General features: G+C 41.5%; 1 protein-coding gene across 1 annotated transcript in view; it reads right to left on the bottom strand.

Moving 5' to 3' along the window:
- Nucleotides 1-690: 690 nt before the first annotated feature.
- trpm5 (transient receptor potential cation channel, subfamily M, member 5) overlaps nt 691-22,500 on the bottom strand; it is a 50,224-nt gene continuing 28,414 nt past the window's right edge. The window contains exons 17-25 of the mRNA XM_046335959.1: nt 20,840-21,104; nt 19,846-19,964; nt 16,595-16,727; nt 16,038-16,212; nt 6,242-6,410; nt 4,819-4,997; nt 1,185-1,317; nt 950-1,022; nt 691-789 (exon numbers count right to left, since the gene is read on the bottom strand). Coding sequence (XP_046191915.1) covers nt 691-789; nt 950-1,022; nt 1,185-1,317; nt 4,819-4,997; nt 6,242-6,410; nt 16,038-16,212; nt 16,595-16,727; nt 19,846-19,964; nt 20,840-21,104 — 1,345 coding nt within the window. The remainder of the gene's footprint in view (nt 790-949; nt 1,023-1,184; nt 1,318-4,818; nt 4,998-6,241; nt 6,411-16,037; nt 16,213-16,594; nt 16,728-19,845; nt 19,965-20,839; nt 21,105-22,500) is intronic.

The raw sequence follows: 22,500 nt of genomic DNA on the forward strand, positions 1-22,500 counted from the left end.
TACAAGCTATCATATCTGTTCCGACCCGCTAGGGACGTTTTCCTTTATGACGTAAATAATTATCCAGGTATAATTAATTATTTGTATATGTAGTTCTGTGTGATTGGTTAGGTATTTAGTAAATAAATAATTAAACCCAATTTTGTATTGCTGATTCAAATTGTTAGCCAGGGTTCTTGCAGATAACCAAGAATTTACAACTTTCAGATTATGAGACTGAAGTAAGATGACGATTGATATTGACTGCTATTGAGGAAAAATATTACTCGATCTTTAAGAGTTTATTCGGAAGATAACAACTCTATAAATATTATTTTGTGGTGCCTGACTCTCTAGTTAACTACATTTACATGATTAGCTCAATCAGGTGATATTAATTACGGAGAAATTATTTTATAGAATAGCATGTCTTAGCAATTAATCTGGCATAGCCAAAGACACGACACATCAATAGCATCATCACTAGTATCATCACTATCATGATCATGATCGCTAGCATCATCACTAGCATAATCACTAGTATCATCAATAGTATCATCACTAGTATCATCACTAGTATCATCACTAGCATAATCACTAGCATCATCACTAGTATCATGACTAGCATAATTACTAGCATCATCACTAGCATCATCATGATCATCATGATCATCATCACTAGCATCATCACTAGCATCATCATTAGCATCATCACTCACATGGAACTCTGGGGGCCTCTCTCTCACACTTGAGTGTACTCTGGGAAAAGCACTCAGCGATCCAGGACAGCACCTCCCCACAGTACTTCACCTGGGGGTGGGACAGACAGAGGCAAACCTTTTACACACCTTTGATAATACACACACATGTACCATCACTAGTGTTGTCCGGCCGAGTTTCCACTTTTGGGACTACTCTATTGGTTCTAATATGCCAGGCATAATAAATCAATGTCTCTCTATTTTTGTACCTGAGCTTCCATGGATGACATTCGCTTCTCTTGCTCCTTGAATCCTCCAACAATCTTCAATAAGCTCTGAACCCTTTTGTCACAAAGAAAAACATTTGAAAAACACAATGAATATCAAAGACATATATGATAACATATTAAAGGTAGTTCATAAGAATTACAAATATACAGCACACACAACGTGGTGGAAATGGATCAATACCATTTACAAAACAAAGCATTGTCAAAGAGTTACTTGGAAGAGGTGCTCTTCAGTCTCTCCTCACTGCTCTCCAGATGCTGCCGTTCCAGTTTGGCCAGATAGTTCTCCTTCTGTACTGTCTCCCAGGTCATCAACCTCTGGTCCAGACCTGCAGGCAGCTCCCTCTCTGAACACACAACACCAACACCACTCTGTAAGCATTTATATACTATCATCAATACCACTCTGTAAGTATCTATACTGTATACTAGCACCTACACCACTCTGTTAGTATCTATATACTAGCACCTACACCACTCTGTTAGTATCTATATACTAGCACCTACACCACTCTGTAAGTATCTATACTGTATACTAGCACCTACACCACTCTGTTAGTATCTATATACTAGCACCTACACCACTCTGTAAGTATCTATACTGTATACTAGCACCTACACCACTCTGTTAGTATCTATACTGTATACTAGCACCTACACCACTCTGTTAGTATCTATGTACTAGCACCTACACCACTCTGTTAGTATCTATATACTATCACCAACACCACTCTGTTAGTATCTATATACTATCACCAACACCACTCTGTTAGTATCTATATACTAGCACCTACACCACTCTGTTAGTATCTATATACTAGCACCAACACCACTCTGTTAGTATCTATATACTATCACCAACACCACTCTGTTAGTATCTATATACTAGCACCTACACCACTCTGTTAGTATTTTTGTACTAGCACCAACACCACTCTGTTAGTATCTATATACTAGCACCAACACCACTCTGTTAGTATCTATATACTAGCACCAACACCACTCTGTTAGTATCTATATACTAGCACCAACACCACTCTGTTAGTATCTATATACTAGCACCAACACCACTCTGTTAGTATCTATATACTAGCACCAACACCACTCTGTTAGTATCTATATACTAGCACCAACACCACTCTGTTAGTATCTATATACTAGCACCAACACCACTCTGTTAGTATCTATATACTAGCACCAACACCACTCTGTTAGTATCTATATACTAGCACCAACACCACTCTGTTAGTATCTATATACTAGCACCTACACCACTCTGTTAGTATCTATATACTAGCACCAACACCACTCTGTTAGTATCTATATACTAGCACCAACACCACCCTGTTAGTATCTATACTAGCACCAACACCACCCTGTTAGTATCACTAGCACCAACACCACTCTGTTAGTATCTATATACTAGCACCAACACCAGCCTGTTAGTATCTATATACTAGCACCAACACCACTCTGTTAGTATCTATATACTAGCACCAACACCACTCTGTTAGTATCTATATACTAGCACCAACACCACTCTGTTAGTATCTATATACTAGCACCAACACCACTCTGTTAGTATCTATATACTAGCACCAACACCACTCTGTTAGTATCTATATACTAGCACCAACACCACTCTGTTAGTATCTATATACTAGCACCAACACCACTCTGTTAGTATCTATATACTAGCACCAACACCACTCTGTTAGTATCTATAGCACCTACACCACTAGTATCCACCATCACAACACCACTCTGTTAGTATCTATATACTAGCACCAACACCACCCTGTTAGTATCTATATACTAGCACCAACACCACTCTGTTAGTATCTATATACTAGCACCAACACCACTCTGTTAGTATCTATATACTAGCACCAACACCACTCTGTTAGTATCTATATACTAGCACCAACACCACTCTGTTAGTATCTATATACTAGCACCAACACCACCCTGTTAGTATCTATATACTAGCACCAACACCACCCTGTTAGTATCTATATACTAGCACCAACACCACCCTGTTAGTATCTATATACTAGCACCAACACCACTCTGTTAGTATCTATATACTAGCACCAACACCACTCTGTTAGTATCTATATACTAGCACCAACACCACTCTGTTAGTATCTATATACTAGCACCAACACCACTCTGTTAGTATCTATATACTAGCACCAACACCACTCTGTTAGTATCTATATACTAGCACCAACACCACTCTGTTAGTATCTATATACTAGCACCAACACCACCCTGTTAGTATCTATATACTAGCACCAACACCACCCTGTTAGTATCTATATACTAGCACCAACACCACTCTGTTAGTATCTATATACTAGCACCAACACCACTCTGTTAGTATCTATATACTAGCACCAACACCACTCTGTTAGTATCTATATACTAGCACCAACACCACTCTGTTCGTATCCATATACCATCACCAACACCACTCTGTTAGTATCTATATACTAGCACCAACACCACTCTGTTAGTATCTATATACTAGCACCAACACCACTCTGTTAGTATCTATATACTAGCACCAACACCACTCTGTTAGTATCTATATACTAGCACCAACACCACTCTGTTAGTATCTATATACTAGCACCAACACCACTCTGTTAGTATCTATATACTAGCACCAACACCACGGTGTAAGGACCTATACTGTCCATGTGTGTTATGTTTCATATTAAACTGAATTGCATTGTGTATATTCACACTACGATGTGCAGTAGGGCTGCTGCAACCGACAAGGTATACAAACACATGTACTGTGTATGAATGTGTGAATGCCTGTGTGTAATTACGTACCTATATAACTATACATGTATTGTGTATGAATGTGTGAATGCCTGTGTGTAATTATGTACCTATATAACTATAGATGTACTGTGTATGTATGTGTGAATGCCTGTGTGTAATTACGTACCTATATAACTATACATGTACTGTGTATGAATGTGTGAATGCCTGTGTGTAATTACGTACCTATATAACTATACATGTACTGTGTATGAATGTGTGAATGCCTGTGTGTAATTATGTACCTATATAACTATACATGTACTGTGTATGAATGTGTGAATGCCTGTGTGTAATTATGTACCTATATAACTATACATGTACTGTGTATGAATGTGTGAATGCCTGTGTGTAATTATGTACCTATATAACTATACATGTACTGTGTATGAATGTGTGAATGCCTGTGTGTAATTATGTACCTATATAACTATACATGTACTGTGTATGAATGTGTGAATGCCTGTGTGTAATTATGTACCTATATAACTATACATGTACTGTGTATGAATGTGTGAATGCCTGTGTGTAATTATGTACCTATATAACTATACATGTACTGTGTATGAATGTGTGAATGCCTGTGTGTAATTATGTACCTATATAACTATACATGTACTGTGTATGAATGTGTGAATGCCTGTGTGTAATTATGTACCTATATAACTATAGATGTACTGTGTATGTATGTGTGAATGCCTGTGTGTAATTATGTACCTATATAACTATACATGTACTGTGTATGAATGTGTGAATGCCTGTGTGTAATTATGTACCTATATAACTATACATGTACTGTGTATGAATGTGTGAATGCCTGTGTGTAATTATGTACCTATATAACTATAGATGTACTGTGTATGAATGTGTGAATGCCTGTGTGTAATTACGTACCTATATAACTATAGATGTACTGTGTATGTATGTGTGAATGCCTGTGTGTAATTATGTACCTATATAACTATACATGTCCGTATGTATGCGATGTAAAATACGTATGTTTCTGGCCTTACCTAGTTGCTCCAATTTGGGCTCAGGACTCTTGACCAGGCTGAGGAGGAGCTGGGAACAGTGACTGATGATGATGAAGGGCGGGGCCAAGGCAGGCCGGCTGTGGTACTCCACGATCAGGTTGTACCTCTGGAACTTCCAGAAGATGTCTGTGTTGCCCTGCACCACCTGGAATGTGTAGCTGTAGGCACGCAGGTCGAGGAAAGATCACAGCGAGAACACACTGCATGAGTGTTAGGAGAATTATGTTCTCCAGGTACATCACCCAATGTAATTATGTTACTCAGTCTGCAAACCAGAATGTGTAAGATCCTGGTTGAATGAAACAGACGGAGGCCCAGCTAAAATAGTCAAAAAGGTTTATTCAAGGGAACGTTCTAAAGTCAAGAATACAAATCAATTCATTTTATACTGACTTCTCACGCCCACACACACACACAACCATACACACAACCATACACACACACACATGTCCTGCTCCGCACACACTGTCTGTCTCACTACCCAGCCGACAGAGATCGTGACCTTGTCCTTGAGACGTACTCCCCGTTCTCTCCCAAATCTCTAGTCAGGTCGGCACCGAGCTCAGACAGTCTGTGTTTAAAATACCATAAAGCCATATTGTTTTACCGTAATCCTGACTACACTTGTAAAGTGACTGTTCTACTGGATGTAAGGTGAATGCACCAATTTGTAAGTCGCTCTGGATAAGAGCGTCTGCTAAATGACTTAAATGTAAATGTAACTACACATTTATTGATTATGATTTTATACATTCAAATCAATTCCATACAATTATATGTTTCAGGGCGGAATATTCGAATCATTCAATTAACAGACAATTCTCACCTATCAATTAGATACATGTGAGTAAGTATTGATCTTTTTTTCTGTAGTAATCCAAAAGGTAGAGAGACAGTTGAATTGTGTATGTCTGTGATATATACCACCTTAATCATTATTATTATTAATAATAATCCTATCAGATGGTTGTGTGAGACAGTCACAGTTCAGGCCAGACTCTTCCTGTCGACCATTAAAAGCTCTGTATTGCTTGCTGTTTGGGGTTTTAGGCTGGGTTTCTGTACAGCACTTTGAGATATTAGCTGATGTACGAAGGGCTATATAAATACATTTGATTTGATTTGTTCTTGCAGCACATGATCATTGAATTGGGCCCTGAATTGGGACATGTTTTTGGAGTCTCCCTCATCAGAGTAAACTATTATTTCCTGGGTGATGACTGTGGGCTGAGTAACTAACACGTGTGTGTGTTAAGTCTGACCTTGTACATATTTGCCATTTCGTAGATGTTTTCATTTTACATACGGGTGGTTTCCCGAGAATTGAACCCACTGTCCTGTAGTCGTCAAGCCCCATGTTCTACCAACTGAGCTGCAGAGTAGCGTGTGCGCTGAGTCTGACCTGAACATGGCGATGAGGAGGTTGAGCAGCAGAACGTTGGTAACCAGTAAGAAGATGACCAGCAGTAGGATGACCAGCCAGTTGGCGTAGATGTTGGGACAAGGGGGCAGAGTTCCCATGATGATCTCCTCTATCACCGTGGTACAGTTGGTCTCGGGCATCCGTGCCACTGGGAAGATAACATTAGATAGTTCTTCACTATCGGTTGTTCACAGATATTTGCCTTTAAGAACAAGAAAATGAACTGCGTAACACAGACGCAGGTCGCCCGCTGAGGTCGCCCGCTGAGGTCGCCCGCTGAGGTCGCCCGCTGAGGTCGCCCGCTGAGGTCACCCCCTGAGGTCGCCCGCTGAGGTCGCCCGCTGAGGTCGCCCCCTGAGGTCGCCCCCTGAGGTCGCCCGCTGAGGTCGCCCCCTGAGGTCGCCCCCTGAGGTCGCCCCCTGAGGTCGCCCCCTGAGGTCGCCCGCTGAGGTCGCCCCCTGAGGTCGCCCGCTGAGGTCGCCCGCTGAGGTCGCCCCCTGAGGTCGCCCGCTGAGGTCGCCCCCTGAGGTCGCCCCCTGAGGTCGCCCGCTGAGCAGTGCCCCAGCAGTGTGGTCAAGCATGCTGAAATACTGTGTTTACACCAATGCTCTTATATTCACTAACAATTCAAGATATGTAGTGAATGACAACAAGATGTACCACTGAAGGAAACTGAACAACATGAAAACTACATGTAAACTGACTACATGTAAACTAAGTGTAAACTACATGTAAACTGACTACATGTAAACTAAGTGTAAACTACATGTAAACTAAGTGTAAACTACATATAAACTGACTACATGTAAACTAAGTGTAAACTACATGTAAACTGACTACATGTAAACTAAGTGTAAACTAAGTGTAAACTAAGTGTAAACTAAGTGTAAACTGACCACATGTAAACTAAGTGTAAACTACATGTAAACTGACTACATGTAAACTAAGTGTAAACTAAGTGTAAACTGACCACGTGTAAACTAAGTGTAAACTACATGTAAACTAAGTGTAAACTACATGTAAACTGACTACATGTAAACTAAGTGTAAACTACATGTAAACTGACTACATGTAAACTAAGTGTAAACTACATGTAAACTGACTACATGTAAACTAAGTGTAAACTACATGTAAACTGACTACATGTAAACTAAGTGTAAACTACATGTAAACTGACTACATGTAAACTAAGTGTAAACTACATGTAAACTGACTACATGTAAACTAAGTGTAAACTACATGTAAACTGACTACATGTAAACTAAGTGTAAACTACATGTAAACTGACTACATGTAAACTAAGTGTAAACTACATGTAAACTGACTACATGTAAACTAAGTGTAAACTACATGTAAACTGACTACATGTAAACTAAGTGTAGACTAAGTGTAAACTGACTACATGTAAACTAAGTGTAGACTACATGTAAACTGACTACATGTAAACTAAGTGTAAACTACATGTAAACTGACTACATGTAAACTAAGTGTAAACTACATGTAAACTGACTACATGTAAACTAAGTGTAAACTACATGTAAACTGACTACATGTAAACTAAGTGTAGACTAAGTGTAAACTGACTACATGTAAACTAAGTGTAGACTAAGTGTAAACTGACTACATGTAAACTGACTCCATGTAAACTAAGTGTAAACTACATGTAAACTGACTCCATGTAAACTAAGTGTAAACTACATGTAAACTGACTCCATGTAAACTAAGTGTAAACTACATGTAAACGGACTACATGTAAACTAAGTGTAAACTACATGTAAACTGACTACATGTAAACTAAGTGTAGACTAAGTGTAAACTGACTACATGTAAACTAAGTGTAAACTACATGTAAACTGACTACATGTAAACTAAGTGTAAACTACATGTAAACTGACTACATGTAAACTAAGTGTAAACTACATGTAAACTGACTACATGTAAACTAAGTGTAGACTAAGTGTAAACTGACTACATGTAAACTAAGTGTAGACTAAGTGTAAACTGACTACATGTAAACTGACTCCATGTAAACTAAGTGTAAACTACATGTAAACTGACTCCATGTAAACTAAGTGTAAACTACATGTAAACTGACTACATGTAAACTAAGTGTAAACTACATGTAAACTGACTACATGTAAACTAAGTGTAAACTACATGTAAACTGACTACATGTAAACTAAGTGTAGACTAAGTGTAAACTGACTACATGTAAACTAAGTGTAGACTACATGTAAACTGACTACATGTAAACTAAGTGTAAACTACATGTAAACTGACTACATGTAAACTAAGTGTAAACTACATGTAAACTGACTACATGTAAACTAAGTGTAGACTAAGTGTAAACTGACTACATGTAAACTAAGTGTAGACTAAGTGTAAACTGACTACATGTAAACTAAGTGTAGACTAAGTGTAAACTGACTACATGTAAACTGACTCCATGTAAACTGACCACATGTGAACTACATGTAAACTGACTACATGTAAACTACATGTAAACGGAAGTACATGTAAACTACATGTAAACTAAATGTAAACGGAACTAGATGTAAACTACATGTGCACCAGTGGAGGCTGCTGAGGGGAGGATGGCTCATGATAATGGCTGGAATGGAGAATATGGATCCATATAAACCATGTGTTTGATGGATGTGATACCATTCCACGTACTCCGTTCCAGACATGACCATGAGCTCGTCCTCCCTAATTAAGGTGCTACCAACCTCCTGTGATGTACATGTAAACTGAACAACATGTAAACTACATGTAAACTGACCTACATGTGAACTACATGTGAACTGAACAACATGTAAACTACATGTGAACTGAACAACATGTGAACTACATGTGAACTGACCTACATGTAAACTACATGTAAACTGACCTACATGTGAACTACATGTAAACTGACCAACATGTAAACTACATGTAAACTGAACAACATGTAAACTACATGTGAACAACCTGCCCGCTTGACCCTATCCCCTCCTCTCTTCTCCAGACCATTTCCGGAGACCTTCTCCCTTACCTCACCTCGCTCATCAACTCATCGCTGACCACTGGCTACGTCCCTTCCGTCTTCAAGAGAGCGAGAGTTGCACCCTTTCTGAAAAAAACTACACTCGATCCCTCCGATGTCAACAATTACAGACCAGTATCCCTTCTTTCTTTTCTCTCCAAAACTCTTGAACGTGCCGTCCTTGGCCAGCTCTCCCGCTATCTCTCTCTGAATGACCTCCTTGATCCAAACCAGTCAGGTTTCAAGACTAGTCATTCAACTGAGACTGCTCTCCTCTGTATCACGGAGGCGCTCCGCACTGCTAAAGCTAACTCTCTCTCCTCTGCTCTCATCCTTCTAGATCTATCGGCTGCCTTCGATACTATGAACCATCAGATCCTCCTCTCCACCCTCTCCGAGTTGGGCATCTCCGGCGCGGCCCACACTTGATTCCGTCCTACCTGACAGGTCGCTCCTACCAGGTGGCGTGGCGAGAATCTGTCTCCTCACCACGCGCTCTCACCACTGGTGTCCCCCAGGGCTCTGTTCTAGGCCCTCTCCTATTCTCGCTATACACCAAGTCACTTGGCTCTGTCATAACCTCACATGGTCTCTCCTATCATTGCTATGCAGACGACACACAATTAATCTTCTCCTTTCCCCCTTCTGATGACCAGGTGGCGAATCGCATCTCTGCATGTCTGGCAGACATATCAGTGTGGATGACGGATCACCACCTCAAGCTGAACCTCGGCAAGACGGAGCTGCTCTTCCTCCCGGGGAAGGACTGCCCGTTCCATGATCTCGCCATCACGGTTCACAACTCCATTGTGTCCTCCTCCCAAAGCGCTAAGAACCTTGGCGTGATCCTGGACAACACCCTGTCATTCTCAACCAACATCAAGGCGGTGGCCCGTTCCTGTAGGTTCATGCTCTACAACATCCGCAGAGTACGACCCTGCCTCACACAGGAAGCGGCGCAGGTCCTAATCCAGGCACTTGTCATCTCCCGTCTGGATTACTGCAACTCGCTGTTGGCTGGGCTCCCTGCCTGTGCCATTAAACCCCTTCAACTCATCCAGAACGCCGCAGCCCGTCTGGTGTTCAACCTTCCCAAGTTCTCTCACGTCACCCCGCTCCTCCGTTCTCTCCACTGGCTTCCAGTTGAAGCTCACATCCGCTACAAGACCATGGTGCTTGCCTACGGAGCTGTGAGGGGAACGGCACCTCAGTACCTCCAGGCTCTGATCAGGCCCTACACCCAAACAAGGGCACTGCGTTCATCCACCTCTGGCCTGCTCGTCTCCCTACCACTGAGGAAGTACAGCTCCCGCTCAGCCCAGTCAAAACTGTTCGCTGCTCTGGCCCCCCAATGGTGGAACAAACTCCCTCACGACGCCAGGACAGCGGAGTCAATCACCACATTCCGGAGACACCTGAAACCCCACCTCTTTAAGGAATACCTAGGATAGGATAAGTAATCCCTCTCACCCCCCCCTTTAAGATTTAGATGCACTATTGTAAAGTGACTGTTCCACTGGATGTAAGGTGAATGCACCAATTTGTAAGTCGCTCTGGATAAGAACGTCTGCTAAATAACTTAAATGTAAATGTAAATGTAACTGACCTACATGTGAACTACATGTAAACTGACCTACATGTGAACTACATGTAAACTGACCTACATGTGAACTACATGTAAACTGAACAACATGTGAACTACATGTGAACTGAACAACATGTAAACTACATGTGAACTGAACAACATGTGAACTACATGTGAACTGACCTACATGTAAACTACATGTAAACTGACCTACATGTGAACTACATGTAAACTGACCAACATGTAAACTACATGTAAACTGAACAACATGTAAACTACATGTGAACAACCTGCCCGCTTGACCCTATCCCCTCCTCTCTTCTCCAGACCATTTCCGGAGACCTTCTCCCTTACCTCACCTCGCTCATCAACTCATCGCTGACCACTGGCTACGTCCCTTCCGTCTTCAAGAGAGCGAGAGTTGCACCCTTTCTGAAAAAAACTACACTCGATCCCTCCGATGTCAACAATTACAGACCAGTATCCCTTCTTTCTTTTCTCTCCAAAACTCTTGAACGTGCCGTCCTTGGCCAGCTCTCCCGCTATCTCTCTCTGAATGACCTCCTTGATCCAAACCAGTCAGGTTTCAAGACTAGTCATTCAACTGAGACTGCTCTCCTCTGTATCACGGAGGCGCTCCGCACTGCTAAAGCTAACTCTCTCTCCTCTGCTCTCATCCTTCTAGATCTATCGGCTGCCTTCGATACTATGAACCATCAGATCCTCCTCTCCACCCTCTCCGAGTTGGGCATCTCCGGCGCGGCCCACACTTGGATTCCGTCCTACCTGACAGGTCGCTCCTACCAGGTGGCGTGGCGAGAATCTGTCTCCTCACCACGCGCTCTCACCACTGGTGTCCCCCAGGGCTCTGTTCTAGGCCCTCTCCTATTCTCGCTATACACCAAGTCACTTGGCTCTGTCATAACCTCACATGGTCTCTCCTATCATTGCTATGCAGACGACACACAATTAATCTTCTCCTTTCCCCCTTCTGATGACCAGGTGGCGAATCGCATCTCTGCATGTCTGGCAGACATATCAGTGTGGATGACGGATCACCACCTCAAGCTGAACCTCGGCAAGACGGAGCTGCTCTTCCTCCCGGGGAAGGACTGCCCGTTCCATGATCTCGCCATCACGGTTCACAACTCCATTGTGTCCTCCTCCCAAAGCGCTAAGAACCTTGGCGTGATCCTGGACAACACCCTGTCATTCTCAACCAACATCAAGGCGGTGGCCCGTTCCTGTAGGTTCATGCTCTACAACATCCGCAGAGTACGACCCTGCCTCACACAGGAAGCGGCGCAGGTCCTAATCCAGGCACTTGTCATCTCCCGTCTGGATTACTGCAACTCGCTGTTGGCTGGGCTCCCTGCCTGTGCCATTAAACCCTTCAACTCATCCAGAACGCCGCAGCCCGTCTGGTGTTCAACCTTCCCAAGTTCTCTCACGTCACCCCGCTCCTCCGTTCTCTCCACTGGCTTCCAGTTGAAGCTCACATCCGCTACAAGACCATGGTGCTTGCCTACGGAGCTGTGAGGGGAACGGCACCTCAGTACCTCCAGGCTCTGATCAGGCCCTACACCCAAACAAGGGCACTGCGTTCATCCACCTCTGGCCTGCTCGTCTCCCTACCACTGAGGAAGTACAGCTCCCGCTCAGCCCAGTCAAAACTGTTCGCTGCTCTGGCCCCCCAATGGTGGAACAAACTCCCTCACGACGCCAGGACAGCGGAGTCAATCACCACATTCCGGAGACACCTGAAACCCCACCTCTTTAAGGAATACCTAGGATAGGATAAGTAATCCCTCTCACCCCCCCCTTTAAGATTTAGATGCACTATTGTAAAGTGACTGTTCCACTGGATGTAAGGTGAATGCACCAATTTGTAAGTCGCTCTGGATAAGAACGTCTGCTAAATAACTTAAATGTAAATGTAAATGTAACTGACCTACATGTGAACTACATGTAAACTGACCTACATGTGAACTACATGTAAACTGACCTACATGTGAACTACATGTAAACTGAACAACATGTAAACTACATGTGAACTGACCTACATGTGAACTACATGTAAACTGACCAACAGGTGAACTACATGTAAACTGACCTACATGTGAACTACATGTAAACTGAACAACATGTGAACTACATGTAAACTGACCTACATGTGAACTACATGTAAACTGACCTACATGTGAACTACATGTAAACTGAACAACATGTAAACTACATGTAAACTGAACAACATGTAAACTACATGTAAACTGAACAACATGTAAACTACATGTAAACTGAACAACATGTGAACTACATGTAAACTGACCTACATGTAAACTACATGTAAACTGACCAACATGTGAACTACATGTAAACTGACCAACATGTAAACTACATGTAAACTGAACAACATGTAAACTACATGTAAACTGAACAACATGTGAAGTACATGTAAACTGACCTACATGTGAACTACATGTAAACTGAACAACATGTAAACTACATGTAAACTGAACAACATGTAAACTACATGTGAACTGAACAACATGTGAACTACATGTAAACTGACCTACATGTGAACTACATGTAAACTGAACAACATGTGAACTACATGTAAACTGACCTACATGTGAACTACATGTAAACTGAACAACATGTGAACTACATGTAAACTGACCTACATGTGAACTACATGTAAACTGACCTACATGTGAACTACATGTAAAATGAACAACATGTAAACTACATGTAAACTGAACAACATGTAAACTACATGTAAACTGAACAACATGTAAACTACATGTAAACTGAACAACATGTGAACTACATGTAAACTGACCTACATGTAAACTACATGTAAACTGACCAACATGTGAACTACATGTAAACTGACCAACATGTAAACTACATGTAAACTGAACAACATGTAAACTACATGTAAACTGAACAACATGTGAACTACATGTAAACTGACCTACATGTGAACTACATGTAAACTGAACAACATGTAAACTACATGTAAACTGAACAACATGTGAACTGACCTACATGTGAACTACATGTAAACTGACCTACATGTGAACTACATGTAAACTGAACAACATGTGAACTACATGTAAACTGACCTACATGTGAACTACATGTAAACGGAACAACATGTGAACTACATGTAAACTACATGTAAACTGAACAACATGTGAACTACATGTGAACTGACCTACATGTGAACTACATGTAAACTGACCTACATGTGAACTACATGTAAACTGAACAACATGTGAGCTACATGTAAACTGAACAACATGTGAACAACATGTGAACAACATGTGAACTACATGTAAACTGACCTACACGTGAACTACATGTAAACTGAACAACATGTGAACTACATGTAAACTGAACAACATGTGAACTACATGTAAACTGACCTACATGTGAACTACATTGTAAACTGACCTACATGTGAACTACATGTAAACTGACCTACATGTGAACTACATGTAAACTGACCTACATGTGAACTACATGTAAACTGACCTACATGTGAACTACATGTAAACTGAACAACATGTGAACTACATGTAAACTGACCTACATGTGAACTACATGTAAACTGACCTACATGTGAACTACATGTTAACTGAACAACATGTGAACTACATGTAAACTGAACAACATGTAAACTACATGTAAACTGACCTACATGTGAACTACATGTAAACTGACCTACATGTGAACTACATGTAAACTGAACAACATGTGAACTACATGTAAACTGAACAACATGTAAACTACATGTAAACTGACCTACATGTGAACTACATGTGAACTGACCTACATGTGAACTACATGTAAACTACATGTAAACTGACCTACATGTGAACTACATGTGATCTATATGTAAACTGACCTACATGTGAACTACATGTAAACTGACCTACATGTGAACTACATGTGATCTACATGTAAACTGACCTACATGTGAACTACATGTGAACTACATGTAAACTGACCTACATGTGAACTACATGTGAACTATATGTAAACTGACCTACATGTGAACTACATGTAAACTGACCTACATGTGAACTACATGTAAACTGACCTACATGTGAACTACATGTAAACTGACCTACATGTGAACTACATGTAAACTGACCTACATGTGAACTACATGTAAACTGACCTACATGTGAACTACATGTAAACTGACCTACATGTGAACTACATGTGAACTACATGTAAACTGACCTACATGTGAACTACATGTAAACTGACCTACATGTGAACTACATGTGATCTACATGTAAACTGACCTACATGTGAACTACATGTGAACTACATGTAAACTGACCTACATGTGAACTACATGTAAACTGACCTACATGTGAACTACATGTGAACTACATGTGAACTACATGTAAACTGACCTACATGTGAACTACATGTAAACTGACCTACATGTGAACTACATGTAAACTGACCTACATGTGAACTACATGTAAACTGACCTACATGTGAACTACATGTGAACTACATGTAAACTGACCTACATGTGAACTACATGTAAACTGACCTACATGTGAACTACATGTGATCTACATGTAAACTGACCTACATGTGAACTACATGTGAACTACATGTAAACTGACCTACATGTGAACTACATGTGAACTACATGTAAACTGACCTACATGTGAACTACATGTGAACTACATGTGAACTACATGTAAACTGACCTACATGTGAACTACATGTAAACTGACCTACATGTGAACTACATGTAAACTGACCTACATCTGAACTACATGTAAACTGACCTACATGTGAACTACATGTAAACTGACCTACATGTGAACTACATGTAAACTGACCTACATGTGAACTACATGTGAACTACATGTAAACTGACCTACATGTGAACTACATGTAAACTGACCTACATGTGAACTACATGTGATCTACATGTAAACTGACCTACATGTGAACTACATGTGAACTACATGTAAACTGACCTACATGTGAACTACATGTGAACTACATGTAAACTGACCTACATGTGAACTACATGTGAACTACATGTGAACTACATGTGAACTAAATGTACATGACTATAACAGAGCAGAGGCATTGCTAGAAAAACAGAAAACATTCTATCTCACCGTCAATCTCCTCCAATGGGATCTGGCCAAAGATGTGCAGGTAGGGTCGATACAGGACCCTGCGAAACACCCAGTCTAGGCGCGGGTCGTTGGGGTGGAGAAGGGCCTGAGTAGCCACGCCGTACGCTATGAGCCACACACTCAGGAAGAACAGGAAGAAGAACACATCCTTCATCTGTCAGGAAGAACAGAGTACAAACATCACCTGTAATCCTCCCTTGACACTACAAATGTACCAGGTTATAAAGTACGCTTAGAACCACAATTCCATTTATACACAACAGGGTTGTGGTCAATTACAGTCAATTCAGGAAGTACACTGGAATTACAAATACATTGGAAGATAATAATAATCAATGACAAATGTTTGTTTAAAAAAACATTTTTGGTTTACTTTCTGAATTGACTGGAACTGAAATGGAACTGACCTCAACCCTGGTACACAAATACATCAAAGTTTTCAAAATGTGTTTTAGTGGGGCTACGTTGTATTTCTGGGTCATAAACCTGGTACATTTGTCATACATGTTTGTCTTCTAAACAGTTCCCTACGTTACCATCCTCTCCACGATGATGATCTTGGGCCCCAGCTGCTTGTGGATGGCGAAGATGTGGATGAGACGCAGTGTGAACACCATGAAGTCCAGCGCCAGAACCGTTCGTCCCGCCTCATATGTGTCTTTCATCATCCTGTCAGAATTACATCCTATATTAGACCTGTATTCAACTATGGCCCTTAAATTCTAATCTGGACTTCGAAGCCAGTTCCACAGATTTTTGTACATTGTTTAAAATTCTCCTCCCCCTAATCAGGAACGGATTAAGACCTGGGACACCAGGTGGATACAATGAATTATCAGGTAGACGACCAAAGCAGCAGTAGTCCCCGGGCCTCGTAGGGTCAGATTTGAATACCCCAGCTGTACGGAGTTAATGTCACTACCAATGTCACTTCACACAGTAAATGTACTGAAAATCAGCAGATCTCTTTCTATCACTAGATATCACACCACAACTATAGCCTACTACAGTCTATCATATAGTCTACCTACTATAGTCTATCATATAGCCTACCTACTGTAGTCTATCATATACCCTACCTACTGTAGCCTGTCAAAATGAATTTATTGTTAGAAATCATCACTTAAAAAAAAAATCAAATCCTCCTGCTGCAGGGTTATTTGACTCTTGCGTCAAATTAAGATCCTACACCTGTATATTTGTATTTTTTTAAATGTATTTAACCAGGAAAAGCCCATTGAGACCCAGAGTCTCTTTCTCAAGGGAGACCTGGCCAAGAAGGCAGCAACGATCAATACATTACATCATTTAAACACACAACGATCAATACATTACATCATTTAAACATACAACGATCAATACATTACATCATTTAAACATACAACGATCAATACATTACATCATTTAAACATACAACGATCAATACATTACATCATTTAAACATACAACGATCAATACATTACATCATTTAAACACACAACGATCAATACATTACATCATTTAAACACACAACGATCAATACATTACATCATTTAAACATACAACAATACAACAACATGATCCAGCCTAAAACACAAACATTTACACTCCTCTGTAAGTCTCCCATCAATATTTTAATTCCATTCAGTGGCACTAACATATCTAGATGAAGCAGGGATTGTAGATGATTCCATTCAGTGGCACTAACATATCTAGATGAAGCAGGGATTGTAGATGATTCCATTCAGTAGCACTAACATATCTAGATGAAGCAGGGATTTTAGATGATTCCATTCAGTAGCACTAACATATCTAGATGAAGCAGGGATTGTAGATGATTCCATTCAGTAGCACTAACATATCTAGATGAAGCAGGGATTGTAGATGATTCCATTCAGTAGCACTAACATATCTAGATGAAGCAGGGATTGTAGATGATTCCATTCAGTAGCACTAACACATCTAGATGAAGCAGGGATTGTAGATGATTCCATTCAGTAGCACTAACACATCTAGATGAAGCAGGGATTGTAGATGATTCCATTCAGTAGCACTAACATATCTAGATGAAGCAGGGATTGTAGATGATTCCATTCACTATTACTAACATATCCAGATGAAGCAGGGATTGTAGATGATTCCATGCGTTTGGTGCACAAGAAGAGAAGGCAGTCTTGTCTAATACTGTGAATGTCCTGAGGACTCTAAGTAGCAACCACCTAACAGACCGGGTATGGTAACTGCTGGTGGTGAAGGAGACCAGACTACAGAGGTAAAGAGGGAGTTTACCCAAAAGGGCTTTGTAGATGAACACATACAAATGTATCTTTATGTGCATATAAAGTGAGGTCCAACCCACCATTTGGTACAATGTGCAATGGTGGGTGAGTGACTTGGCATTTGTAATAAAGCGCAAGGATGCATGATAAACAGAGTCCAGTCTCTGTAAGACAGAGGAGGCTGCATGATAAACAGAGTCCAGTCTCTGTAAGACAGAGGAGGCTGCATGATAAACAGAGTCCAGTCTCTGTAAGACAGAGGAGGCTGCATGATAAACAGAGTCCAGTCTCTGTAAGACAGAGGAGGCTGCATGATAAACAGAGTCCAGTCTCTGTAAGACAGGAGGCTGCTTGATAAACAGAGTCCAGTCTCTGTAAGACAGAGGAGGCTGCATGATAAACAGAGTCCAGTCTCTGTAAGACAGAGGAGGCTGCATGATAAACAGAGTCCAGTCTCTGTAAGACAGGAGGCTGCATGATAAACAGAGTCCAGTCTCTGTAAGACAGAGGAGGCTGCATGATAAACAGAGTCCAGTCTCTGTAAGACAGAGGAGGCTGCATGATAAACAGAGTCCAGTCTCTGTAAGACAGAGGAGGCTGCATGATAAACAGAGTCCAGTCTCTGTAAGACAGGAGGCTGCTTGATAAACAGAGTCCAGTCTCTGTAAGACAGAGGAGGCTGCATGATAAACAGAGTCCAGTCTCTGTAAGACAGAGGAGGTTTCATGATAAACAGAGCCCAGTCTCTGTCAGACAGAGGAGGCTGCATGATAAACAGAGTCCAGTCTCTGTCAGACAGAGGAGGCTGCATGATAAACAGAGTCCAGTCTCTGTAAGACAGAGGAGGCTGCATGATAAACAGAGTCCAGTCTCTGTAAGACAGAGGAGGCTGCATGATAAACAGAGCCCAGTCTCTGTCAGACAGAGGAGGCTGCATGATAAACAGAGTCCAGTCTCTGTCAGACAGAGGAGGCTGCATGATAAACAGAGTCCAGTCTCTGTAAGACAGAGGAGGCTGCATGATAAACAGAGTCCAGTCTCTGTCAGACAGAGGAGGCTGCATGAAAATACAACAAGTCACTATAATCAATTACAGAGAGAAAAGTGGCCTGAACAAGCGTCTTTCTAGCCATAAGCCTGAAGCCGTATTACGAAAAGAAAAACCCAATTTCAATTTAAGCTTTGTCACAAGATTATCCACATGAACTTGTCATCCAACCAAATACCTAGGTATTTGTAGGATGATACTTTTTCAATGGCTAAGCCACCAGAAGTGACAATGCTAACCTTCTCTGGCAGAGTTCTAGCTCTGGTAAAGGTCATGAATCTAGTTTTTTTGTTGTATATTCAAGACCAGTTTGAGACCATAAAGTGAGGCCTGCAGTGACTGAAAAGCAGTGTGGAGCTCTTCAACAGCCTGAACCAGAGAAGGAGCACATGAATATATAACTGTATCATCTGCATATAGATGGAACTTTGTTGGTTGCAAGAGAGGAAACTGGATGTAAGAGAGGAAGGACTCTGCTCACCTGCAGGACACACCGATAACGAAGAGTGAGATGGCCACCATGTCACACTTGTTCCAGTTGTCCTCCACGTACAGCTTGAATTTCTTCAGGATGCTCATGTCTTCGTCTGTGAAGAAGCTCTGCATCACCCAGGTCAATAAAGCGTTAGTTCACTCTGTTAGAACATCACAATTAGCAGTATAATTCTAGTTGTGTATATTTTCGAGGTCATTTGAGTAATTTATGTCAAATTTCCCCCCCAGGCTAAAAATACATTTATCCTCAACAACAATCCTGGAGTATCCTCAACGCTGCACATATTCTGTCCAGCCGCACACCGGATGCAACTTATCAACAGCTGAGTACCTGAGGAACAGAGTTGAGAAGCACTGAAATGGAACTCCATTCCTTAGTCCACTACGGAATAGGACGGCAGGGTAGCCTAGTGGTTAGAGCGTTGGACTAGTAACCGGAAGGTTCCTAGGCCGTCATTGAAAATAAGAATTTGTTCTTAACTGACTTGCCTAGTAAAATAAAGGTAAAATAAATAAAAAACGTAGTGTTTTGAACAGGGCCCTTGTCGAAAGTAGTTCAGTATGGAGGGAATAAGGTGCCATTTCAGACACAGATATTGTGTTATGGAACCTTTATTTAACTGGACAAGTCAGTTAAGAACAAATTCGGGAGCCCACTGGGGAAAAACTGGTTGAATTCAACAACAAAAAATGACGTGAAAAATGTTTTAACTTTTAACCTAAATCCAATGACATGGTGATTTTGTCATTTTATTTTCACATTGAATTCACGTTAGTTGACAGCTCAAACCCCATGGGAAGTGATGTCAATGATGATGACATGAGTTGGGCTCATGGTCTCCCTAGGTAGTTCTGCCAGTGTCACCCTCAGGCCTCAGCTCTGCCAGTGTCTCCCTCAGCCCTACCAGGACATTTCCTCTTTAACAATTAAGACGTTGGTTTCTCCCAGAGTTCAGATCCAGCCCGTGACGTCAACACACCTGTCTCAGCTCCTCCAGCACCAGGGTGAAGACCCAGAAGTAGAGCATGATCTCAGGGGCCCCAGGGCCCGCGGGGGGCGGAGGACGAAAGTCCAGCAGGAGCACGTAGGTGAACAGGATGAGGAAGGCAAAGTACATGATGACATTGCCTAGGAACACAGTGACCGGGGCACTCCAGAAGCGACGCCAGCGACGCAGCAGGAAACGCCACCACACGGCGGCGCTGCTCTGGCCCTCCATGCCACCAGGAGGACCCCCCGGGTCTCTGGAACACCATACAACACATTGAAAATTGGGAATTTTTATATACAGTATACTTCAACAGTCCACAAAGATTCTAGCCTCGTATTACCAGACTGGCTCACAAGGCTGCTAAAAGGCAGGTTGACATGAAGTGTCGTCAACTTTGTTCTAAGGGCATAAATAATCTGATTGGTTTAGGGCAGAACAATTGTTTATATGGCTTATTCAATTAAACCTTTAATAAAACAAAATGTTAACTGACCTACTGGCAGATTTTTGACCAAGCTTGCTAGCTAAATCAATTATATAATCCAACCTTAGTAGGAAGTAGTACCCTGCTCAGCTAAACTACATATAATTTAACATTTTACGTTTCTGCCCCCAGGGAAACATAACTGTCCATTCCAATTGTTAAGTTTATATGGCTTATAAAACCAAATGTTTTGATAAAGAAAGTGGGAGCTGATTTACTGGTATATTTGAGACCAATCTAGCTAGCTCTATTCTATGTTTCAACATTACTAAAATATTGCTATTTTGCTGGGCAAATAGCTCTGTTTAGCTTAGCATTTTACGTTGCTACTGTCACGTCGCTACCCCCCCCCCCCCAGCGATATTGGACCCACCTGGACTCATTCATCACCTGTTTATTTCCTCCTCTATATTTGTCAGTTCCCTGCTCTGTTCACCTGGACTCATTCATCACCTGTTAATTTCCTCCTTTATATTTGTCAGTTCCCTGCTCTGATCACCTGTTTATTTCCTCCTCTATATTTGTCAGTTCCCTGCTCTGTTCACCTGTTTATTACCTCTCCTACATGTGTCAGTTCCCTGCTCTGATCACCTGTTAATTTCCTCCTCTATATTTGTCAGTTCCCTGCTCTGTTCACCTGTTTATTACCTCTCCTACATGTGTCAGTTCCCTGCTCTGATCACCTGTTAATTTCCTCCTCTATATTTGTCAGTTCCCCAGCTCTGTTCCCTGATGCTGCTTTCATTGTTTTTGTTTGTGTTACTCATTTACTGTTCCTGTTCCTGTCTCCTTTCATATTAAACGTTTGACTCCCTGATCACCTGCTTGGTCTCTCCGGCGTCATCCCATGTGACAGCTACCAGGGCTGCATTAAGGGAAAGGGGGAGACCTAGTCAGTTGTACAACTGAATGTATTCAACTGAAATGTGTCTTCCGCATTTAACCCAACCCCTCTGAATCAGATGTGCGGGGGGGCTGCCTTAATCAACATCCACGTCTTCGGTGCCCAGGGAACAGTGGGTTAACTGCCTTGCTCAGGGGAACAGTGGGTTAACTGCCTTGCTCAGAGGCAGAATGACAGATTTTTACCTTGTCAGCTCGGTTACTGGCCCAACGCTCTAACCACTAGGTTACCATAACTGTCCATCCCCATTATATTTAAAAT

Source organism: Oncorhynchus gorbuscha, unplaced genomic scaffold (genome assembly GCF_021184085.1).
Source record: "Oncorhynchus gorbuscha isolate QuinsamMale2020 ecotype Even-year unplaced genomic scaffold, OgorEven_v1.0 Un_scaffold_885, whole genome shotgun sequence".
Lineage (NCBI taxonomy): Eukaryota > Metazoa > Chordata > Actinopteri > Salmoniformes > Salmonidae > Oncorhynchus > Oncorhynchus gorbuscha.